Here is a 25,912-nt window from a genome sequence, read left to right on the forward strand (position 1 = left end):
AAGAAAGTTGGTGACAACCTGAATGTTTCTGATTGCCTGAAGCAGATAAGGTGTGAGAAAAACTTAGCAGAGTAGTGGTCCAAGATTGCTATATAGAGTCTGTGGAACTGTTGGTAGGCCCAGAGAAAACTGTCCAACAGAACCTTCTGGATGATGGAAATGTTCCCTATCTGCACTGTCCAGTATGGTAGCCGCTAGCCACATGTGGCTGGGGAGCACTTGAAATATGACTAGTATGACTAAAGAACTGTTGGAAACATTACTAATAGTTCTAAAGGCCAAAGCTATACAAAAAGATTCTCAGAGAAATGTTGCTTTCTTCTCATCCCCACTAACCTATTCCAATTCCTCTCTTCTATTCTAACCCTTTTTAACCCACCCCCTGTAACCACTCCTTCATTTCTGGCTTTTTCTTCCTGTATTTCTTTTGCATAATGAGCTGATAGTGGTGTGTTTTCTTATATTCCCTTCTTACATGAAGTGTAGCTTACTACAGATACATTGAATTTTGCTTTTTTTTTTTTTTTTTTTTGAGACAGTCTTGCTCTGTCACCCAGTCTGGAGTGCAGGGGGGGATCTCGGCTCACTGCAACCTACACCTCCTTGGTTCAAGCAATTCTCCTGCCTCAGCCTCCCAAGTGGCTGGGGCTACAGGTGCATGCCACCATGCCCAGCTAATTTTTTTTTTTTTCTGTATTTTTAGTATAGATGGGGTTTGACCATGCTGGTCAGGCTGGTCTCAAACTCCTGACTTTGTGATCCACCTGCCTTGTCCTCCTAAAGTGCTGGGATTACAGGCATGAGCCATCACGCCTAGCCTGAATTTTGCTTTTTTTCACTTGAGTATGTTTAGAAATCAATCGGTTCATAAAGCTCTTCCTCAGTTTTTTTTTTTTTTTTTTTTTTTGACATGGAGTCTCGCTCTGTCACCCAGGCTGGAGTGCAGTGGTATGATTTTGGCTCACTACAACCTCTGCCTCCTGGGTTCAAGTGATTCTCCTGCCTCAGCCTCCTGAGTAGCTGGGATTAACAGGTGCATGCCACCATGCCTGGCTAATTTTTGTATTTTTCGTAGAGAGGGGGTTTCACTGTGTTAACCAGGATGGTCTCGATCTCCTAACCTCATGATCCACCCGCCTCAGCCTCCCAAAATGCAGGGATTACAGGCGTGAGCAAGTGCACCCGGCCCCTTCCTCAGTTTTTAAAAAAGCTGCATTGACCTCTGTTGTGGGGATGTGTTACAATATATTCAACTAATCTCCTACGCATAGCATTTAGGTTTTTCAATTTTGCATTTCCAGCAGACAGTGCTTCAATGAATAACCTTGTGGTCTGTACAAATTCACAGCAAAGGAGCAAGATAATTTAGGCCACATATCAAACTGTGAAGCATTGATGTGCCCATCTCCAAAAGCCACCTTCATATTTGACTGCCCACTTTTAGACTCCATACAGTTACTGCCTTGAGACCTGATCAAGCTGCTAGATTCCCTGGACACTCTGTAAGTGGGCCTAGCAACAGTCTTCTCAGCTGCAGCCATTCCCCTGCCATTCCAGAGTAGGGTTTTTGTTTTGGTTTTGGTTTGTTTGTTTTGGGTTTGTTTTTTTTTTTTTTTTTTTTTTTTTGGAGACAGTCTCACTCTGTTGCCCAGGCTGGAGTGCAGTGGCACGATCTTGGCTCACTGCAACCTCCACATCCTGGGTTCAAGCAATTCTCCTGCCTCAGTCTTCTGAGGAGCTGGGATAACAGGCATGTGCCAGCATGCCTGGCTCATTTTTGTATTTTAAGTAGAGATGGGGTTTTGCCATGTTGGCCAGGTTGTACTTGAACTCCTGACCTCAGGTGACCCATTTGTCTCAGCCTCCCAAAGTGTTGGCATTACAGGCATGAGCCATCATGCCCAGCCCAAAGTGGGGCTTTCATTTCAACCTGCATCTTCTCAAGTCAACGTTCATGACCTTATTTTCATCTTTGGGTGATTCCTTCTTACCCCTGGCAGAATGCTGATCTGCCCCAAACATTCATTCATATGGGAGTTATTCTTTGGGCTTCCTGTTCAATTATACTGAATGTTTACTGGCCTGTTTAAACTAGAGCTCCACAATAGGGGTATCAATGGCATCAGGGAAGGCCATATTGTCCTAAAACACTTCTATAAGATTCTATCTCCATTCACTTGGGAGAAGATCCATTGGGAATTCATCCACCTGGCTTTAAAAAGGTTAAGAACCAGTGTATTACATTCTATATTTTTAAACATTGATTGGAGGGAAAGATACTGGTTGGGGATGACCCTCCAATTCCTGTTCACTTAAGTGATTCCTCATGTTAGGTTAAAAAAAAAAGGATTTTTTTTTTTTGAGACAGAGTCTTGCTCTGTTGCCCAAGCTGTGCAATCTCAGCTCACCGCAACCTCCGCCTCCCAGGTTCAAGGGATTCTCCTGCCTCAGCCTCCCAAGTAGCTGAGACTACAAGTGCACACCACCATCCTCAGCTAATTTTCATATTTTTAGTAGAGATAGGGCTTTGCCATGTTGGCCCGGCTGGTCTCAAACTTCTGGCCTCAAGTGATCTGCCTGCCTTGGCCTTCCAAATTGCTGGGATTACAGGCATGAGCCACCGTGCGCAGCCTTAATATACGAATTTTACACAAGCTTTTAAATACATATTTAAAATGGATATTAAACATCTCTTTTGGACAAACAAAACTAAACAGTAAGTTGTACCTCCTTTTAATATTAATGACTCTAAAGATAAAATAAATAATCTGGCAAGTGTGAAGTTAAAGGACATTTTATTTACTGACAGATTGAAAACTGTAACTCCAGGTAGTGCAAAATGCACCACAACCCAATTACAAAGAACAGGTGTTAACACACAATGTTTAAACAATGCTACACTCATTTTTGGCAAAGTGCTGTATTGTTCAGTCTGTGTACAAAACTGACCATCTATGAACCAATCAGTATAAAAAATTTCTATAAAAACAAAAAATTTAGACAGTGGCTCAAGAAAACAAGCTGCCATTTATGCATAGATTGATGTACAGTAACCTAACCAAATGTCCCTTTTGAATTTTCAAGTTGATGAAAAAAAAAAGTGTGTCCAGAAACACATTAAGGCACTTGTACAGTCTACAATACTCTTCAGTCTCCATAACTCATGTCCTGCCCCTATAAAGAAAATATGTTCACAATTTTACTTGAAAAAAAGCCACTTAAAAAAAATAACACATGCAATTATTGAAGTTCAAAATCTCTGTAGGAAAACACAACCAAAACACAAGCAAAACCACTCATACACTCCAAGCCTGAAACACACATCTAACCTCCCCAGGTACTGGTTTGGTTTTCAGAGGTCCACCTAGAAAACAAATATTAAAACTTCAGGCAAAACAGAGCAATACTGGACATTTAACAATTATACAATTTTTAAAAGTGTCATAAAGAAAATTCTCAATGATATACAAAATATTGTCCACTTAAGCTGCCTGCCTTTCACGAGTAACTCTCCTCCCACGCAAAGGATACTGTTGGACATAAAAGATAGCCTCATCTGCATGCTTTCCAGTACCTCTTTTTCCACCTTAAACCACTTTAATTGGTGTCAGATTTCAAGTGAAACTGATATATGGCAAGGCTGACACCACTGTATCATGTAGGTTTTCTAAATAAAGCATTTTATGTATAATTTTAAGCATTAAAATAAGTAGATAGAGATGCCATTTCTAAAATATCAGCATGGCTGATGGCAGTGAAACCATCCAAGATAGAAGCCCAACTTTTAACAAGTTTAACCAGTATTTATGGGCCTCATAAAATAAAAAGATAATTTTAAAGTAACATTACAAACATATACTAGTGTCTCCCAGTACAAGGAGCAGTCTCTTAATTGACTCAAAGAACAAAAACTAATACGTGGAAACTCTTAAAACTTTTCCCACTAATCTATTTAAAGTAAGTATCTTCTAGTTGGAGTCCTTTATATTTTTGTTTCCAACTCAGAGAAAATGAGAATAATGAAGATACTCTTCCTTGTTTTTCTTAAGAGTACATAAAGATAATATATAATGTATTTCATCGAGGAGAAAGAGAAGTAGCAAGGATTTCAATGAAGACATAATGATTACAAACCAGTGTACTATACAGATTTGAGAAGCAGAAACAATGCTGAACAGCCTGCTCAAGTTTTAAATAAACTGTCTTCTCACTCAAAGTACTGATACAACAGAGAAGGTATGTAAACAGGAACAGTTTGCATGGGGATTGGAAAAATGTACAGGAAATTAATATTTCTTAAAAGGTCCCTGCAATAGGAAGTCAAAAATCCAATCACTGTGCATCTTTCTGCAAAAAATTCCCCACCCAATCAACCATATAAATGCATTGCCACAGAAGATAAATAATGGATGGCTAATTTTCCACTTACAGTGCAGTACACAATTAGTTGAGGAAGAAAAATAAACATAAGATATATATTATAAAATGTTTTAACAACAAAAACAAACTTTGAGAAACATGGTGCATTGTAAAAGCTAAGAAACTCATTCATGAAGCACTGCTTGTGTACACCACATATTCCAGACTTTTTCCAAGTAACATTCTATGTTAACAGTTTAGAGCTACTAATTCAGAGGGGTCTTATTTCTCACTGCTTGCATTTTAAAGAAATATGACTAAAGCACATTGTAAACCACTAATATTTATAATAGCAAAAAAAAAAAAAGCTCATAATAAAATGCATTTTGGCCGTGTTTCAGAGAATACTTAACAGGTCAACATTGTTCTGTGTTGTGGTTGGCCTTGTGTCTTACATACAGGAGATGCCTAACATCTAATGACCAAGAGTTTCAACTGAATTATATAACCATTTTCTTCAACACTTACATGTGCCAATTTTAGGCAGAAACCACAGTATGATATTCCAGGTGGTGTGGTAATCCCAACCTTGAAAAAAAGCCCAATGAATGTAATTTTTTGTTTTCTAGGTACAAAGCGTAAAAAACTAGCCCCAGATAAGGCAAACAAAAAGTCAATAAGGAAATCTGGAAAAAAGGCCATTGCAGTTAATACACACATCTGTTCATGCTGCCAAACAAAATCTAATGGCTGAACTTCTGTAGCTTGTGAGGTACTAACAACTTGCATGCAATGTATGAAAAAGAGACGCCATGTATTCAGAGGTTTACATCCTGAAGACATTAAGCTGGTCTATTTTCAGGTTACCAATGCATGGCCCTATAACAAACATCGTATAAAACATACACACCTTTATGGAAACTCTACCTTATCTCCCAACTCTGGTAAACACAAATGGTAAGAAAACAACTTCTAACTCACTTTGACAAAACTTTACAGATTTGGCCCCTAATTAGACAACAAATAAATAAAGGGGAAGTCAAAACAGAAAGGGCAATAAGGAGAAAGGGGGGATCTAGACTCTTGTTCTAAGGAGACACTGTGGCACTTCATCACAGCCAGTAGAAGAACAATGTAAAACCTCCATCTAACTACACATTTGACCTCTTCCACTCCAAACGCTCTAGTCTAGTCAGAAAAGAGCACAGCTCTTCCCTGAAAGTCTCCCAGGGTTCCCTGCATCAAGCCACTACAGGGTTATTGAAAAATATAATACTTCACATAAGTATATGCTGCTTTTCTCCTTGAAAACATTTTATAGACCTGTACTCATTTAATTAGGGTTGCAGAGGAGATAGAAAAACAAGCTGTTTGATTATGAAGGCAACACTTCTGTCAGTAGAATTGCTTTAGATTGTAAGTGTGTTTACTTCAGAGGAAATCAGAGTGGATGGCTCAGCAAAACCCATCACAACTGCGGAAAAAGGAAGTGACTGGCTAGAGGTAAGGAAATAGATTTTTCTCTAAGTTAACTGGCCAACATGTGAATCGAACCCTGCACCCTGGCCTCATTAGCACCAACACTGTGAAGAACAGCTGTGGCAGAAAAAGTGCCACGGCCCCACCCCATCACCAAATTCAGTAGAAAGGCCCTTGGAATTTCCTACAAGGTTCAGTTCTGAACAGCCCCAATTCAAATCAGTATAGAATCCTCACAGTGACTCTGTGAGGGAGGTAAATGTCACTGCTCCCCTGTTGGTGGGGGAAACAGAGGCCAGAGTGGTTAAAGATTTTGCCTGAAGTTTAAAAAAAAAAAACAGAAAAGTCATTTGGACTGCAGGGAAGAATACTTACAAGGCAATTAAAAAAAAAAATAGAAAAAAGTTGAGCCAACCTGTCACTCTTCACTCAGATACCATGAAAGACATCAGCAGACATTCCCCCACACCCTTGCTTGCCACTTGGCAGGACAGGCTCCATGACAGAGGATTTTTCACTCTGTGTGGAAATATAAAGCCTATCTCTTTTCCCGTGGGCAGAGAGAAATATGAAGTCACTCAAGTGCCTGGAGAAGTACTTCCGAATTTATAGCTGAGAGCGAGGTGAGGAGTGGGCAGAATTGGCAGGAAGGAATCGTAACAAATTAAATACTGCACTAATGGGTTAGTTACAGACATGAATTTTTCCAAATAAAATTTCACAGGTCTAATTTAATCCCTCTGCTCGGGACAAGTGCCTCTGTCTACAACACCTGTAATGTCTGTACCACGTCATGCAGTCACATTGGAATCACTGAATGCACTCTTCACTAAAGCTTAATGTACCTGAATTCCAAATGAACTGCATGACTAATCTGGGGAAAAACCATACGCATAGAATACATCAAGTTTTCTTTCAAAAGAAAGTCTAGCCATAATTCCATTATATCCATGGCAACTATCACCTGTTAATGCTCATATTAGTGTGTAAAAATGTATTCATCATATACAGAGAGATTATCAAGTACTGGTCAATAAAGTGTATAGCTGACCCTGAGAATAAGTTTTTGCTCAAAAGATTAATACAAAATAAAATGAAAATGAAAGATGCCTATTCTCGTACTTGGGAAGAAATGTCTTTAAAATGCTGACTAATGTACACCCTAATAGATTTAAAGACACCCCCAAACACCAAACACTGTAATTATATGTTTCCAGAAATAATCTGAAAAAGTGTACAAAAAAGTAAATGTTAAAGGCAAGGCATTATGTGATACACAGCATATAAATCTGATTTTCAAGATAGTGTCTAAATACACTGATAAAACTGTGATTGGTTATCAATTGGTTGTAAAGAGACAACACTTTCATTGTACATATACACACATCCATACACATATGCACAAACCAAGAGAAACCAACCAATAAAACTTAAAATTCTTAGTAATTGTACTGACGTGGGCAGGGCTGATGAACAACCCAGCCATTGTGCTTGACTTGCCGAGAGTGGCAATCCCTGGTAAGATTTTGGCGACGAAGGCTATTTCTGTTAAGAGACTGTCTTTCACTATGTTCTTTTATCCACTGGGAAGGACGAAAGCTTTTGGGTTGTTCCAGAAAAGTTGTATGAGCAGCAAGAGCTGCAACGTAACAATGAATATGCTGCCCCATTTCATTTTGAGCTTCCACTCTGAAACAGAAAAAAGTGGGGATGTATTAAATAACAGAGTATGTTATTAACGAAACTGGAAAAGTTACTTAGCAATTCAGTTTGCCATGCTAATTTGTTTATGGCTGAATGAGAGTTTGTGTTTCATGGCTGACAGACAAGTTTATTATTCTGTGACCCCACTGACTGATAGTGGCGGAGAGGACAGCCAACTGTTACTTACTAGAAAGATGCCATGTAAGCCCCAGATGGCTCACTAAGTAGACTGTTTTCTAAAAATACACTTTATACTTTGAATTTCATTTACAGAGCACACACATTTATATAAGCTTGTCTGGGAGGGGAGCTAACATTTATTGAATATCTGCATTTGCCAATTCTTTTGCAAATACGTATTTTAATTCTTACCATAATCTTACAAGGAAAATATTTTAATTCCCAAATTTTACTGATCAGAAAGCAGTGTGCTCACAATACCTTCACAAGACATTTCCTGTTTATAAGTAAAATGTTCCAGGAAACATGCTTTAAATCTTTATTTAACAGAAATATGCATATGGAAATTCTACTCATTTACCATTTTTCTAGATAAGAAGCTATAGCTTATTATAGAATAAATCTCTATCTCACAACAGGGCACTTTAGAGATGGTATTTATATGGCAATATTATAAGACTCTTGAATAACACAATCTTAAAATATGGCTACACACAGTATGATTATGTTTTCCATATAAAAAAACTAATCAAGTGGGATTGCTGTAAACTATGTCAACACGTAACATGAAGAGCTTTATGATTTTTAAGGGTTATTTTACACAGGAAGGGCAGTGACACATTCTGCCTAAAATCACTTGAGGAAAACACTATTATCTTTTATTACATATATATATGTATATACAAACTTTTTTTAAAGTAGAATTTTAAGAGGCCACATTAAGAAACTAATAGAAAAAAAGTTAATATAAAGAAAGTTATTTTTAGGCCAGGCGCTGTGGCTCACTCTTGTAATCCCAACACTTTGGGAGGCCAAGGCGAGTGGATCACCTTAGTAGAGTTCAAGACCAGCCTGGCCAACATGGTGAAACACCATCTCTACTAAAAATACAAAAATTGGCCAGGTGTGATGATGCAAGCCTGTAATCCCAGCTACTTGGGAGACTGAGTCAAGAGAATCACTTGAATGCTCCCCGTGAGCCGAGATCGCACCATTGCACTCCAGCCTGAGTGACAGAGTGAGACTCCCTCTCAGAAAAAAAAAAAAAAGTCATTTTTAAAAGGTCTGCATTTGGGTCCTTTGCCTCCCTATACATACATATATCACACAGTCTCGAAGTGAATATACTTACTCTGTGCCCGTCAGTCTTATAAGCAGCTTTTCCTGGCCCTACAAATGTTAAATGGTGAACTATTAAATCACTAGTAAGATTTAAAATGCTATTGTAACTTTACTATTAGGATGTGGTCAACTTTTATTAAAACTGGTTTACTATGTGCCATTAAAGGCACATACATGTACTTAAGATGATAACACGTAAAACCTTCAAAAGCAGTATTTATAAAGGCTAAAATGCAATGAAACATATACCCCGAATCCCACTATAATTACAAAGCACCTCAATTTTCTGTGCTTTATGCTAATATCCCCAATGATAGACACAATTTAAGCAATTTGACGTCTGAAAGACATATGATTTATTTCCTGCTAAGAAAACATATTTACTACAAAGCTAGCTTAATTTTGGTAACACCTGATTTCCATCTTGATTTAGCAAGACTTCCTTATAAGAATTTCAAATCCCAAAATAAGGATGTTTAAAAAAAAATCATAGTCACTATTTTAAAACTGTAATAATTTACAGGAATTTCCTGTGTGCAGAAAGGATTCACATAAAAGTCAGTGCATTCTGGCCAGGCATAATGGCTCATGCCTGTAATCCCAGAACTTTGGAAGATCAAGGTGGGCGGATCACTTGAAGTCAGGAGTTCGAGACCAGCCTGGCCAACATGGTGAAACCCCATCTCTACTAAAAATACAAAAAATTAGCTGGAGATGGTGGCACGTGCCTGTAATCCCAGTTACTCGGCAGGCCGAGGCAGGAGGATCACTTGAACCCAGTGTGGAGGTTGCAGTGAGCCGAGATCGCGCCACTGCAATCCAGCCTGGGCGACAGAGTGAGACTCCGTGTTAAGATAAATAAATAAAATAAAATTCAGTGCCTTCTTTTGATCCTTTATATATGGAAAAGTACGTATTTATCCCTATATGTTATAACTATCATATATGAATGCAAAGACAAACAAGATACAAAAACAACATTCTCACTGTACCAAAACTAGAAACCCATAACAACCTTGAAAAGGAAGGAAGAAGAAGAAATCTCCTGAAACAAAATGGTGGAGATCATTGCCTAAATAAGTAGTTTATAAAATAGTATATATGGGCCAGGCACAGTGGCTCATACCTGTAATCCCAGCACTTTGGGAGGCCAAGACAGGTGGCTCACCTGAGGTTAGGAGTTTGAGACCAGCCTAGTCAACATGGTGAAACCTTGTCTCTACTAAAAACACAACATTAGCCAGGTGTGGTGGTGCACACCTGTAGTCCCAGCTACTCGGGAGGGTGAGGCATGAGAATTGCCTGAATCTGGGAGGCAGAGGTTGCAGTGAACTGAGATCATGCCACTGCATTCCAACCTGGGTAACAGAGCAAGACCCTGTCTCAAAAAAAAAAAAAAAAGTATACTGCTGGGCATGGTGCCTCACGCCTGTAATCCCAGCACTTTGGGAGGCCAAGGCGGGCGGATCATGAGGTCAGGACTTCAAGACTAGTCTGGCCAACATGGTGAAACCCCGTTTCTACTAAAAATACAAAAATTAGCCAGGCATGGTGGTGTGTTCCTGTAATCCCAGCTACTCAGGAGGCTGAGGCAGGAGAATTGCTTGAACCTGGGAGGCGGAGGTTGCAGTGAGCCGAGATCGCACCATTGTGCTCCAGCCTGGGCAACAAGAGTGAAACTCTGTCTCAAAACAAAAAAAAGTATATATGGCACGTTGCCATTTAGGTTAAAAGTTTATATGTACATACAGGCACAGAAACAAAACACAATCTGGAAGGATATACTCTAGGATGTTAAAAGTATTCATCTCTGGGTCATGAAAATGTCATTTCCAATTTTTGCATATTTGTATTTTCTAATTGTTTACATTGCATTTGTACTGTTTCTGTAGTAAATTCTTTTGCAAAGCTGCTGACTACACATACACACACACACACACAAAACACTGAAAAGTAAACATACAAATGCCAGTAAGTTTAAAGTGACTAATTATTATAAATTCTTTTTTTTTTTTTTTGAGACAGAGCCTTGTTTTGTCACCCAGGCTGGAGCGCAGTGTGGCGTGATCTCAGCTCACTGCAACCTCCGCCTCCCGGGTTCAAGCAATTCTCCTGCCTCAGCCTCCCTAGTAGCTGGGAGTACAGGTGCCCACCAGCACGCCTGGCTAATTTTTGTATTTTTAAGATGGGGGTTTCGCCATGTTGGACAGGCTGGGTCTTGAACTCCTGACCTTGTGATCCGCCCACCCCAGCCTCCCAAACTGCTGGGATTACAGGTGTAAGCCACTGTGCCTGGCCTAATTATAAATTATTGAGTGGCATTCCTCAGAGGTAAAATCAGAATCAGGAGGAAAGAATTTTCAAGAAATGAATGTGAAGCAACTCTAAAGCAATTAAATAAATAGCAACTCCAAAAAGTTGTATTTTAATTTTTTGTTGGAATGCCTGAAACATCTCTTAATAAACTTGTAGCACTGAATAAAATGCCAGTTAAAGTAACATTCCCCACCCAAGACCTTACCTAGGATATAGCCTGGCATCATGTAACATATAAGAAAGTTGTTTTCATTTTGGTACAAGCAAAATGAAACGAAATGTGTAAAGTCATCTATAATATTAAGACTTGAGAGTATAAAAAACTCTGGTAAAGTTAACAAATTAATGTGCTGCCTAGGGTTTGTTTATATCTGGAAAACAGGAAACAGTAGATAGAGAGCTAGACAGACAGACAGATATAATAGATACAATACTTTTCTTAGTAGAGTCAGAGCCTGGACATGACAACACTAACAACAGGGATATTCTGAACTGCTCCAAGGATCCAAATCCACCTGGACCCTCAACCTATGAGAGGGAATGCCAGCATTCCCAAAATACTTTCACAGGAAACATTCCACTAAGGTACACAATAGGACAGTGGGACTTTCAGCTAATTAACAGGGTAATGGGGTTTACTTTAGTGGGTGGGAACAATCTCAGATATTTCCTGTATATATTCTCTGGACAAAGGTCACATAATGTCTGTAAATTTGGGGAAACTTAAAAAGCCAGAAGGCAGAGATTACAAGAGAAGTAACCAACAATTGCTTGGGGCAACAGACAGATTGATTAATCAAGATAATGACTGACAAATGGGCAAGGATCTATTTCTGTCTCTGCTAGGAACCGAAGGCCTCTCCTATACAAGTGGGTAAAATGGTTGGGGGTGGTGAAGATAAATTCCTGGGACTCCTTGGTATGGGAGCTCCATGTGCTGTGGTATCAAGATCCATTGGTAAAGCCCTGATTCAGGCTACAATTAGATTGGAGAACATAAAAATGCAAGGGTTGATAGGATTATGAAAGGATGTTTAAGTGAGCTTTACATAAAGAAGTTATATCCCCTTTACCTAAATGTTTTATGAGAATGGATATGTCTGGCTGGAGACACACTTCCCCTACCTAGTACTGTAAAACAAAAGGCATGTAAATCTGCCCTTCATGACAATATTAACTGGACATGCTAAATGGGGACCAATAGCACTGCCCAGGTCCACACAGTGTATAGTAGAAGCTGGACTGGTGGTAGGGACAAATTATCTGTCTGATAGTCTTATGTGGAAGGGAAACTGGCACTTATGGCAAAAGACTGTGAGCACCTCTCAGTAACAACTACTGGCACTTTGCACTAGAGAATTTCCACATGAGAGGCATTTAATCCCTTGCTAAAGGACATTAATTGAAGCTACCCCTATGACTGAGGGACATAAAATGATCTTGAAACCTGAAATACCCATGCTGTCTTTGGTGATATCAGAGAAACACTAATTGGGAGGGCAGTGCCCAGAAGAGTTCCATAAAAAATGGAAATGGTTTATACAGGATCATGTTATGTAGGGAATGTAAGGAGGACACACCCACAAGCAGGGAGCCTCTCTCCACCTTGGACTGACTCTGGAACTGTGTGAGGAGCTGGATTCCACAGTGCTAGTAGCTCTCAACTGACTGACAAAGAGCTGCTTGGTTGTGCATGGCAGTTCCAAGGTGAACAGACAGCATCCTGTTTGGAAGGATACTACTTTGATCAAAGGAGGTAAAAACAGATCGGCTCTGTGGGTTGAACTGCATGCTGGCTTCCTAGCAATGATGGAAGCCCCTAGGTTTGGGTTTTTACTGACTCATGAGCAGTGGCCAATGGACATGGTCAGGCAGAATCACAATGAAAACCTGGACTTTTAAAGGGATGGCTTCCATAGGGAGCACAACCCTATGGAAATTTGAGGGGTACATTAGGATGTGCCAATGGCCATCAGAAGAACTCCCTTCCAGGTTTGGAAGGTGACTGGGACTGGAAGCAGATATATCCCCATGTGCTCCCTGGAGGTGCCCTCCTGGGTTCATTAAATGAGTGGTACAGGCAATGCAGAGACGAGCTGCATCTAGACATTCCTCTTCTACCCTCTCAGGCACAAATACCAATGAGAACCGTTTTGCCAGTCAGCAAAAGAGACTACTGATGAGGGGCAGATTCCCCGGTGGGAAGGCCCTGAGCTTAGCTAGAAGTGAGACTGGTGCTGGTATCCCTGGGGAGCTACAAATGGGTCTTGAGAAGAAGAGACAGTCTCTGGAGTGGGCTTTACTTACCCAGTGGAAGATGCAAATGCTCAGAGCGCCATAAATAACCCAGAACAGAAGATACTGCATGGATGTGGACAGTTGACTGTCATTTCTTCAAACCAGAGGACACACTATATAGCCCATAATGCCCAAAAGCACTCTGGGAGGCAGAGGCGGTGGATCACCAAAGGTCAGGAGTTCGAGACCAGCCCGGCCAATATGGTGACCACCCCCCCCTTCTACTAAAAGTACAAATATTACCCAAGTATGGGGGTGGGTGCCTGTAATCCCAGCTACTTGGGAGGCTGAGAAAGGAGAATCATTTGAACCCGGGAGGTGGAGGTTGCGATGAGCCGAGATCCTGCCACTGCCCCCCAGCCTGGGCGACAGAGTGAGACTCCATCTCAAAAAAAACCCAAAAAACAAAAAACCCAAAAACAAAATGGGGGGATAAAAGCATGAAGGGCTGGTTGTCCCCACAAGATTTTCCTGTTTTTCTGGTGATATGAGGAAGAAGGAATGGGGAGGATGCTGGTATGACTTATGCAATTCTAGCCAAGGGTTGTGTGTGCTAGTATAATGATTTTAACTTTTTCTTTCTTTCCCACATCACCTCATTTTTTTTCCCTCTACCAGATGCAATGGTCCTAGGACCAGTGCTGTAACTACAAGTACTGGAAGCAGGGATGGTTCCTGAGCAAGAAGCTGTAACTATGTTTTTAAACCTCATGTCAAAAGTCCTAAGGGCCTTATGGGGTTACCTACACCCCATCTTGCAAAACTGGAGTCAACAATGAACGCAGCTATATTGTCTGGTGGTAAAAACAGCCCACTAATTTTGTACCTATGTCACCTTACTCTATCTGAATGGGAGTGGACTGAGGGAGAGGTACTTGCTAAACTAGTATTGCTACCTGCAATCTAGACCAGCACAGTGGCTAAACCTAACATCCCTTACAGAGATGGAAAAGTTTGGGTATAAATGAAGAAAAAGAGGATAAAAGAATGAATAAATAGGTTATGAACTGGGATCAATTCATCATATTAATACCTTGAAACAGGCTCAGAGAAAAAGATGACATTGTCTCTAAGCTCAGGTATACCAGATGCCTGAAAGGGTGAAGCTACATGTTTGCCAAAACCATTTCTGCTTTTGGAAACCAACAAGATCAATAAACCTGCAAACCTGAGTGGCCTTGCCCTGGGAGACATGCTCATACAATACAATGATGGATGTAATGAATTATAGACTGAATGGGATTCCGGTGTTGTGCCAGCAGTTTTTGAGTTCCATATCCTTTTGTTGTAAGGAATCCAAGTTTGAAGACTGAGGCTGGACTGTAAAATATATATACTGTAAAATATATATTCAGTCTTGTCAGTCTCCTGGCATACCGCTCCTAAAATCCTTGGAACCTCCGACATGGAAAGTGTATGCTAATTAGTTGACTGGTGGTTGGCAGCAACTAGACAGCTTCAGGATGGGATCTGGTCACTAGAAAGACCAAGTTAGAGTTGGGACTTTTAGCCCCACCCCTCAAACTCCAGAGAGGGGAGAGGGTCTGAAGGTTAAGCCAATCACCAATGGCCAATGATTTAATCAATTATGCCGATGTACTGATGCCTTCATAAGACCCCAAAAGTACTGGATTCAGGGAGCCTCTGGAGAGCTAACATGTGGAGCTTCCTGGAGGGTGGGGTGCACAGAGGACATGGAAGCTCATGCCCTCCCCACATGCCTTGCTTTATGCATCCCTTCATCTGTATCCTTTATAATAAACCAGAAAACATGTTCTCCCAAGTTCTATAAGATGCTCTAGCAAATTAATCAAACCCAAGGAAGGAGTCATAGGAACACCAGTTTACAGCTGGTTGGTCAGAAGCATAAGTAAAACCTGGGGCTTGAGATTGGCATCGGAAATGGGAGGCAGTCTTTTGGGACTAAGCCTTCAACCTATGGGACACTAGAAGGTGTCCACTGCTGGAAGACTGTGGTGTGTGGAAAAAACTCACGCATCTGGTGTCAGAAGCACTGGGTGACTGTGCAGTGTGAGTATTGCAGTAAGAAACTGAGTTCGTTAAATTCTCAGACAAGGTTTTCAAGGTTACATCATTTGATGCGATGTAGCTAGAAATACTTGGAAGAAAATAAATTTTAAGACATGATATTCTAGTTGAATCTGATACCCTAAAAAATCCAGTCTATAAAGTCAGTGTCATGTTCTAAGATACTTAGCAGAAATGCCAGTCTTATTTCTAATCAGTAGCAGAATTTTGTAAATGAGAATGCTATTATATAACTGGGGCCATGCTACATCTAACTTTCTTAAAAAATCGAAAATCAACAAGTTTTTGTTTTTGAGACAGAGTCTCACTCTGTCACCCAGGCTGATGTGCAGTGGCACAATCTTGGCTCAGTGCAACCTCTGCCTCCTGGTTCAAGCCATCCTCCTACCTCAGCCTCCTGAGTAGCTGGGACTACAGGTGTGCACCACCACACCTGGCTAATTTTTTGTTATTTTTTGTGCAGACAGGATTTCACCATGTTGCCTACGGTGGTCCTGAACTCCTGAGCTCAAGTGATCTGCCTGCCTTGGCCTCCCAAAGTGCTGGGATTACAGGTGTTGAGACACCGTGACCGGTCAACAAGTTATCTTATGGATCATCTTGTGTACTGTGCACACACATGCTTTCATAAATCTCTAACAAAATTACTTTTGCATCTTTTAGTAACTTAGGTTTGAATTAAAGACAAAATGCATGCTCAGTGGACTGCCTACAGAGAGTTAAAATACTTGTAACATACCTGGGACTACTTGGATTATGTAATTCATCAGTCCCACAGGTGGCCTCACTGAGACCAGGGCAGGAGTTATGCACAGCATAGACAGACATGCTGGGATGTTCAATGAGAAGGTTTTCCATAGGACTCGTTTCCACCTTGATAGTGGTTAATCCACCTGCAGTAAAACACGGGGGTGGGGTGATAAACCAGCTCTCCTCCATTGGACATGACTCAAACTGGAGGAAGCAGGAATCACTTGTATCAGCCAAGCACTCAAGAGATGCCGGTAAACAGGAAAAGACTGAAGGGTGCTCAGTAGGTGACTCTTCACTGATGTCCTCCTCCTCCTCTTCTTCTTCTTCTGCTGAGAAACCAGTGCAAGTATCTAGATTGTAGTCCATATTACAGTCCATGTGTGTTGTAGAAGAGTCCCACAGGAGGATGATTATCACATTGGGCAGTCATTATAAAGTCACCCATCAAATTCACAGCACAGAAAAAGAAGAGATGATACTATTAGCTGGTGCTCACATATCTTCTTTTATTTAGTTCAGAAACCCATTTATATTCATCTATATGATTATAAAATTATTTCTGAGCACAGAAATTGTGTGTGTGTGTGTGTGTGTGTGTGTGTGTCACTATATGGGATGGATTATGTTGGTTTTGCAGGAGTGATTTTAAGACTGTTTCTATTCTGCTGAATAACTGTGTAATGAGCCATATGGGTTACTACTTGTCTAATACAAGGGTCTTCTATTGAAGTGCCCTTGATCTAATCAATCTGTAAGAGTTGCAAAACTAAAAACTGATGCCAGTCAATTTCACTGACATTATCTAGCACAGGTGGTTTCCTGCAATTTTTTAAAGACAAACTCCTGCTTACTTTTAAGGCTTAAAAACCCTCAGTTATTGGTTTTCTTATGCAAAAACTAAGATGCAAGTTTCCACTTTTACTGTGAAGATGAACCACCAAGTAACCAAGTGTACCTTACCTATGAAGTCAACAAGAATCCATTCATCATCTTCTTTCTCACTGAATTCTGGTTCTTGGTTGGAGGAAGAACCGACTTCACCCACAAACATTTTATTCAGCCTCTGGAACATTGTTAAGGCAAAACTGAGAGTTTGGCTGGATGTCTTTTACAGCTGAGATTTCAAAACCTTGTCTTCAGTTGGCCCAATGGTACTGACAGGAGATTAAAGTGCACAGGGTGCTTATCAACTTAGGTGAAAAGCAAGAAGAGTCATTATCCCTAAAATAAAACAGAAAAAGAAAGTTATTTCACATCAGCATATACATACGTACATAAGTACATACACATACCACATACCCTTAGAAAAAAGCATATACCTTGGCCTACATTCTACAGCTATTCCCTTTCTGCAGGAGTCAAACACAAGAAATGCAACATAATGTTTTGTAAATACTCTTACTCAAATTCAACCTATAAATATCTTAAAATGTGAAATAAAAGGGAAAGAGTTGGTTCTTTTTCATATCTATGCTTTTATAATAAGGGATGAATTTGAATAATATCCTTCAAACTTTTCTGCAAGCAGATGAGCAAATTGTAGATATTAACAGTCTTGGTATATGTTATTCAACTGCCCAGAAGTCCCAGCAACAGCGCCTGGTGACCACCATTATGCCAGGCCCTCACCCTCCTCTGGCTCATTTTTCTCTTCTACTCTGTACTTCTTGTCTATAGCTGTAAGCATACCTGATTACACTTAAAATCTATAAGCCCAGCAAGCACACTTTGACCTTCTAAACAATTCCTACAGCTGGCATGAAAACATTTACACTGCAGAGAACTAAGCTTGGCCAAACCTAGAAGTGGAAACACGATTCCTATGTGGCAGCTCAGCAGGTGGGTGCTGAGGTCAGCCACCTGCATTCAAACCCTGGCTGACTGCTCACTTGCTGTTTGAGTTAGGAAGTTATGTGACTTCAGTTGGCAACAGCTCCTACCTTAGGGAGTTCTGGTGAGTTCTAAATGAGAAACTCCAGGCTTGCTTAATCTTATTCCAGAGTTCTAGATTTATTTATCCATTTCTACCTGGCAACCTGATGGGCATATCAAACCAGACACATACCAAAATTAAAAGATACCAAAATTAAAAGATGGCTTTTAATTTTTTCCCCACAAACTTATTCATATACACTGCCCTTCATCCCTTTCTCAGGAAGCAGCAGCAGCTGGCAGTTATTCAGGCCAAACACTCTAGCAAGTCAGCCTTCACGCCTTTTTTTTTTTGAGACGTAGTCTTGCTCCGTTGCCCAGGCTGGAGTGCAGTGGGGCGATCTCAGCTTACTGCAAGCTCCGCCTCCCAGATTCACATCATTCTCCTGCCTCAGTCTCCCGAGTAGCTGGGACTACAGGCACCCTCCACCACGCCCGGCTAATTTTTGTTTTGCAATTTTTAGTAGAGACGGGGTTTCACCGTGTTGGCCAGGACGGTCTCGATCTCCTGACCTCATGATCCGCCTGCCTCGGCCTCCCAAAGTGCTGGTATTACAGGCGTGAGCCACCGCACCTGCACGCCTTTTGCTCCCTCCTACCCACCCCCATCCCAACCATCAGCAAGTCCTGTCAACCCCAGCAGCACAGGCAGCTTGAATCTGCCTGCTTCCCTCCGCCACTCTCATCCTAGTTTAAGCCAAACTGTTGTCTCTCTGAGACTTTGTCAAAACCGCCTACTAGACAGTCTCCCTGATCCTAGTCTTGTTAAAGGCAACGGACTTAGCAAAATACTTCGAATAAAGTCCTCAGTCCAGGTCAACTATTAGTCTAGTATTTACTGAGCACCTGTTATGCATCAGGTGCAGTGCTGGGCACAGGGGAGATGGCTGTGAAAAGGGCCCTCCCACCAGTTTAACAATCCAGTGTGATGAATGCCATGGAAGAAGTATTTGGTGTTCTCCAGGCCACCTGGGTGGACTCCTGCAATAAATGACTTTTCTCGAGTGGCTGAGGTCACTAATGGAGGAAGGGGGCAAAGGAACACTACGGAAGCCTGCGCATGAGTGAGGATGTGGCACCTTCAGTACCACTCAAGGTGCAGAGGGAGGGTCACAAGAGCAGGCTAGGGGAGCTGAGCAGGAACCAGGTCCTGCAGGGCCTTGTAAGCCAGGAAAAGGGGAAGGGAAAAGTCAAAGACCCAGGTTTCTGGCTTGGCCTACTGAGGGGATGGTGGGACCATTTAGGGAAATAGGAATGAATACTGCAGAAAGCACAGATAAGGCATTTCGAACATGGTAAACTGGAGGAATATGCAAAATAATGCAGCTGGAGATGTCCAGCAGGCAGCGGGATATAGAGCTTTGGAGTTCAGGAGTGTGGTCTCAGCTAGGGGCACAGATTTGGGAGCTGTTGACACAAAGACGGTGATAAAAAGCATAGGAATGGATGAGGCTATGTGTGGAGGCTTATGTCTGCAATCCTAGCATTTTGGGAGGGCAAGGCCAGAGGAATGCTTGTGCCTAGGAGTTGGAGACCAGCCTGGGCAACAAAATAAGAACCTGTTTCTACAAAAAAATTTTAAAAATTTGCCAGGTGCAGTGGTGTGCACCTGTAGTCCTAGCTACTTGGGAGGCTGAGGTGGGAGGATCCCCTGAGTCCAGGTTCAAGGCTGCAGTAAGCTATGATTGTGCCACTGTACTCCAATGTGAGTGACACAGCGAGACCTTGTCTCAAAAAAAAAGTTATATATATGGATGAGATCAGCCAGGGCTGAAGAAATGCACCTCACTAATCACCACCTCTTTTTATCACAAGCATCAGCCTTGAATCTACAACTTCAGGCTCCTGACAGTTCACTTTCAAAAGTAATCTTTAGCTGTAAAAGTAGTTGGGATCTGTAGCTGAGATTCCTGGTTCAGTTCGTTGTGTGTAAACTGGACTGCTACAAGTGTTTGGCACACTACTACACAAGTAAAACATTTCAAATAAATGACATTAGAACACTTTGTGGTCACAATTCATCTTCTTCAGCCATTAATGATTAAAAATGGGTAAACAGGAAGTGTCACTTGCATAAGCAGTCTTCCTGAAACCTTCTGGAAAGCAACATGGCCAAATCATGAAGGCTGGAGCTATAGCAGAATTCAAAGTTAGCTTTATGTTCTATGTAAGAGAAATCAGAAGAAAAGTGGGCTATGTAGTTTGTTTGTTTGTTTGACCCGCTGTGGTGTGACAGTTATATCCTGAAATGAGTTATCATAAGGTCTGATGTAAATAAAGATTTTTGAGGATACATGCCAGGAGGGAAAAACATATTTTCAAAATTCTTCCTCCATTTTATTTTAAATTGTGGAGGCAGATATTGGCCCCACATACAATTCTGTATCTGCTGAACAGTTGAGAGAATAAGCCCAATTCTCCAGCATGGTGCTGGACTCTAGCCCTGAATCAGCTAAAGACACTGGGAGGGGAGAACCACACAGGGGAACCTTTGCTCATCCTGAACGAATGCCTTGTCCCCTACCTGTGATGCTGCATGAGAGTAAGGCACTGGGGCCCAGGTCAGATAACTGGCAGCTATAAGGCCGAAAACATTGCTGGGGCCACTGTAGTTCTGGCAGCTGCTGGGTTCCCACATGCAAATTGCCCCCTCTGGCCACAGCTCCAAACCCAGGAAGGCAGCTTCTGCCTGGAATATACACAAATAGCAAGTCAGCTACAGGAAAGGCTTCTCTGGAGGAGCTTTCTAGGGAGCAGTACAAGTCAGTGCTCTTTTGGTTTCCCAAGTCAGAGGCTGCCTCCAGATGTCCCATATCTCTGCAAGGACAACCAACCTTGGGCAATAGTGTGTTCAGAAGCCCAGCCAAGTGAAGGAGGAGCTTGTCCTTCATCTCACCCAAGCCACTGCTGGTGTTTACATGGCACATCTGCTGACACCCGTGGGAAGAACACAGAATGGAGTTCCTGGGGAGGGTGAAAGGGGCCTGGCTATCCACAGCAGCAGTTCTGGCTGTGGCTCTACCACGGGTGGCTGGAGCTAAACTGGCCCTTCTGAGCTTCAGTCTCACCATTGGGAAAATTCGTCACTCTCTTTCCCCACAAACTTCTAGCACAAAAAAGTGAGGCTGGTTTAACTAGCAAAGCCAAGTTCCCCCGGCCCTGCTTTCCACAGGTGTCACAAAAGGCAAGGAGCTATTGGAGAGACCCTCCCAGCACTGCTAAAACTGTCCATTGAGGTAGCCACCAGGCACACTGTGTAAATGAACACTTGAAATGTGACTAGTATCATCGAGAAACTGCATTTTTCGTTTTACTATTTAATCCATTTACTAAGTTTAATCTAGTTAAACTTAAAAGCTGATAGTTTAGTTTTCTGAAAACTTTCAAGTATGTTTGGAACAGTTAGGGTACATTAATCCACTTTTTCACCTATAAATTTTATGTCTAAATATAGAGCAAGTAGTTCAAATGAAAACTTTATCTGAATTGAGATGTGCTATATGTGTAAAATACACACTAGAGTGTATTTCAAAGACTTAGCACCCCCCCAAAATGCAGAAGTTTTTATATTGATTACATGTTGAAAAAATAATTTTAGTATATTAAATACATTAATAAAATTAACTTCACCAGTTTCTTTTTCCTTTTTTAATATCGCTACTAGGAAATTCAAACATACATGTGGCTCACATTATTTCTGTTGAACAGGGCAGTTCTAGAAAAAGTCTTAAAGGTCTACCCTCTTACTGATGACCCAGAGACTATCCCTGCCCAGTCACTGCTACTGTTGACCTTGGCTCCTGCTCAGGGATGGAGGCTCTCAGTTGGGCTGGTTCTATGTGGAGGTAAATGGAAAAGCAGAGCTTTAGACTCCTCTCCTCTCCAGATCATCACTAATATTCACAATGCTAGGGCAATCATAGAACGAAAATAAAAATTCTAGAGAAAGTATGTGTCCTAAGAGGACAAACTTACAAATACAGTTCTGGAATTCAGCAAAGAGGTGAAGCAAAGCAGGTTAGGTGGAGTAGCGCTGTTGTTCTTTAAGGCACCTGCAAGCTTTCAGCTTTAACCAGCCTCAGCCCAGCAGTTTCCCCAGCAGAGAAAAGAACTCCCAAATACAGAAAAGAAACAAAGTGTCTGAGCCCTAGCATTTCAAGGAGGCAGCTTTGTCCCTGTTCTACTTGGCTCAAAAGACCTCCATCCCTCCCTTTAAAAAAATAAATTATGTCTTTTTAACGATAAACTGAACAAAACCACATTATAAAAAGTCTAGAAAATAAGAAAAATAGGTATTATTCCATTGCTTTGTTCCCATCACTTAACATATTGGTGCCTTTCTTCTGTTTTCTTCTTCTACACATAAGGTTTCTTTTTATCTTGTGAATGCACTGTTTTGTATCTCACTGTTACTTAACATTTTATCAAAGTTGCATATTACTACATGAGTAGAGATGCTTTGTAGGCAGAGAAAGGTGGCTGACTGAGTCTAATACTCATGGGGAAAAGCATTCTAGTTTGACCACTTAGAAAAGAAACTGCTAGTTTGGAAGATCTTGTTAGCATAATTTATTTTCTCACTTTTAAGATAGGTAGCCCACCAAGAGACAGTATGTTGTGGTACTTAAAGACTGGCTCTGAGGCTGGGTGCAGTGGCTCATGTCTATAATCCCAGCGCTTTGGGAGGCCAAGGCAGCAAGATCACTTTAAGCCAGGAGTTCAAGACCAGCCTGGGCAACAACCCCATCTCTACAAAAAATAAATTAGCTGGTTGTGGTGGTATGCACATGTAGTCCCAGCTACCCGGGAGGCTGAGGTAGGAGAATCGCTTGAGCCCATGAGTTTGAAGCTGCAGTGAGTTATGATCCCACCACTACACTCCAGCCTGGTCAACAGAGTTAAGACCCGTCTCCAAAAAAAAAGAAAAAAAAAGACAGGCCGTGGAGTTCGCCTGCTCCGTTTGAAATCGTGGCTCTGCTACATGTAACCTATGTGAATTCAGGATATTTACTAACATCTTGGTGTCTGTTTTCTCATTCTTAACATGGAAATGACAGTTATAATACCTACTTCGCAGTGCCAGTGTAAGGAATAAGTGTATACTACTTAGAATAGCAGACCTGAGTAAATATTAACTACAAGTTCATTCAAAGCCAGTTGTGAGACTGTCAACAAGTCATTCGGCATTGCTGCATTTGAGTTTATCCATAAAACATCTACTTAATAATTAGCTACAATTTACAGAATGCTTATTGTGTGTAATGGGGCCTTGAAGTACTTACTTGTCCCATTTTACTGGTGAGGAAACCCAGGCTGAGGAATTAACTAACTTGTTCAAAAGTGACAGAGTTGGTTGGGGTGGAGTCAGCTTTAGGGCAAAAATCCATCTGATTCCAATTCCTTGTTTTCCCTACACATGCTCATTTAGGCTCCTAGTCTCAACTGTGGGTCTATGAACTTCAGAAAACAGCCCTTTTCAGTTAGTTTTGGCTGCCAGTAGGCGGCTCCAAAAAACATCAAAAAAAAAAAAAAAAAGACTGCAAGTTTGATGATCTAACTTCTAAATCTGTGTACAGTTGTGGCTCCTTCACAGTTTCAGGAAATCAGGTGGCTAAATGTACCGTCATTGAAAAGCAGTCTCAGAATTCCTTCTTTTTATCCCACCCTCTTCCACTATTTTAAAAACATGCAGATTCTAGTAATTTAAGATGGGTTTTGAACTGGAGAAAAACCAAGCCAAGAAAGTTATCTCTGCTTGTTCCACTTATATGAAGACTAGATTCAAGTAATTTAAAATGGATTTCGAACCGCAGAAAAACCCAGGCCCAGAAAGTTGTCTTTGCTTGTTCAACTTATATGAAGTCTGTTCAACTAGTATGCAAGGGAGGTTATTTCCCCAGGGATCCACCCCTGCCTGCCCTGAAGGCTAAAGGACAGTGGACAAAGACAAGAGTAAGTGGTAATTCACAGCCTGATAATCTTGAATTTTGAAACCAGACATCGGAGGAAGCAATGGCAGAAAAGAACAAAAGATAGGATGAGAAAACAAGTCCTTGGTCACAGAAATTAGTAAGGTCCTGGTTCTAGCCAGGGGCCTTTTAAAATTATGCTGCCAGTTCAGAATTACATTGATTGCGACTTAAAAGCTTCCCAGTGCTTTCCCAGTGCTGCAAATGAAAATGTATTTCAATTACCAAGCTGGTGATTTCAGTATCTTGGGGGAACTGATTATGACTTCTGTTCAATGACCCCAAGGGTCGCATTTTCCCCCCTTTTCCCAAAACTATTGTGCATTGAGAAAAGGCTCTTTTAGCAATGTGCCCAAGTCCTTGGGAGTCACAGTTGTAAAGAGGCTCTTCCTTTAATTCATTCTGAATTGGAATTAACCTACTGAGCAGATATAATCAGGAAATACAAGCAAAACAAACACTCCAGGTAAAATTCGGCTGCCACTGTGAAATACAAACACCATTTCCTTTTATTAATTGGCTGTGTGGCCTTGAGCAACTTTAATCTCTCTGTGCCTCGGGTTTCCTATGTGTAAGATAGCCGGGCCTATTTCACTAGGGTTATGAGAATCAACTGGGGCGATAAAGCATAGTATATGGCACATACTCAGCGCTCAGTAAGCGTGAGCGATTCAAAGGATCTCAATGTTAAGGGCCAAGGAGAGTACTCTTTCCACAGGTGCAAAAAGGCAGGTAGCGAAGAGTGAGATCAAGCCCGGTCAAGGGACAGGCCGCGGACTGGCGGGGGCCGGTGACCGGGTCACGGAGCAGGTTCCCCGTAGCCGCAGGGCCTCCGGAGCTCGGAGGGCAGGCGCGGGGGAAAGGATGGCAGGGCCAGGACAGAGCGCCGGGCCACAAGCCCAAGCGCCTCTGTCTCGGGAGATGCGTCCCGGAGGTGGCCGCGGGAGCCCTGACGCCGAATCCCGAGCGGGCGGCCCCATCCAACGGCCGAGCGCAGGCGGAGTAGGAGGAGTGGAGGGGAGTGAGGAGGGGTGAGAGGAAGAGGTCCCGCCGCGGCCAAGAAAACAGGCCACGCTTGGGGGAGGAGGCAGAGACCAAACACCCAACCGCCGCCCAGCGCCGGGGCCAGGCCGGGCCCTTGCCCGCGCCGCCGTCGCCGCCTCTGTCAGCCTACGTCTGCGCTCTGAGCCCCGGGGGCCGCCGAGGACCAACCGACGGGGTGGGCGGCCGGGCTCGGCGGCGGCGAGGGGAGGCAGCGAGGAGGTTCGAAGAACGCGCAACCGGCGCCCCAAGACAGGGCGCGCGGCCGGCCCCGCCGGGGTCGGGAGCGGGCAGCGCTGCCGCCCCAACTGGCAGCGAGGCGGCCCTGGACGCCCGCCCGTCCCCCGGCACTTACGTGGGCCCGGGCCGTGCGGGGCTGCGCGGGGAAGGGGGCGGCCGCGGGCTAGGCTGGGAAGGACGCGGGCGGCGCGGGACTGCTGAGGTAGCTGCGGTGGGGCCGGGCTGCGCTTCCCCTCGCTCAGGTCCCCGGACGGCAGACGCTGGGACGGCTCTAGCCCTCGAGTCGCTGCACCCAGGCCGGTCAGTCCAAGTCCTTTTGTTGTTGTGCAGCGCTCGCAACAGCTGATCGGCCGCTCCGCCCGCCGTCCGGCCCCGCTGCCCCGCCCCGGGCCGCTCCAGGCCGGGCCCCACCAATCGGCGGCGCGGGGAACCCGGAGCCGCCCTGCGAGAGGTTGTCACCAACGCACGTG

The 25,912-nt window shown here is 42.6% G+C and overlaps 1 protein-coding gene across 5 annotated transcripts; it reads right to left on the bottom strand.

The window, feature by feature from the left end:
• Window positions 1-2,778: 2,778 nt before the first annotated feature.
• Window positions 2,779-25,782, bottom strand: TP53INP1 (tumor protein p53 inducible nuclear protein 1). Of its 5 annotated transcripts, none has more exons than XM_033202677.1 (6): window positions 25,558-25,695; window positions 20,717-20,881; window positions 17,221-17,481; window positions 16,247-16,610; window positions 8,855-8,892; window positions 2,779-7,527 (listed from the first exon to the last, which is right to left on the bottom strand). In XM_033202677.1, exons 3-5 carry the CDS (start codon window positions 17,330-17,332, stop codon window positions 8,871-8,873), a joined length of 498 nt encoding a protein of 165 aa, XP_033058568.1. In that variant the 5' UTR covers window positions 17,333-17,481; window positions 20,717-20,881; window positions 25,558-25,695; the 3' UTR covers window positions 2,779-7,527; window positions 8,855-8,870. The 5 variants fall into 5 exon arrangements, with proteins under 5 accessions (XP_033058568.1, XP_033058566.1, XP_033058569.1 ...); XM_033202675.1 differs by lacking the exon at window positions 8,855-8,892 and adding an exon at window positions 18,201-18,296; XM_033202678.1 differs by lacking the exon at window positions 20,717-20,881 and having other exon boundaries at window positions 25,558-25,782.
• Between the last annotated feature and the right edge of the window lie 130 nt (window positions 25,783-25,912).

The sequence above is a fragment of the Trachypithecus francoisi genome, unplaced genomic scaffold (genome assembly GCF_009764315.1).
Source record: "Trachypithecus francoisi isolate TF-2019V2 unplaced genomic scaffold, Tfra_2.0 Lachesis_group7, whole genome shotgun sequence".
In the NCBI taxonomy this organism is placed as follows: Eukaryota; Metazoa; Chordata; class Mammalia; order Primates; family Cercopithecidae; genus Trachypithecus; species Trachypithecus francoisi.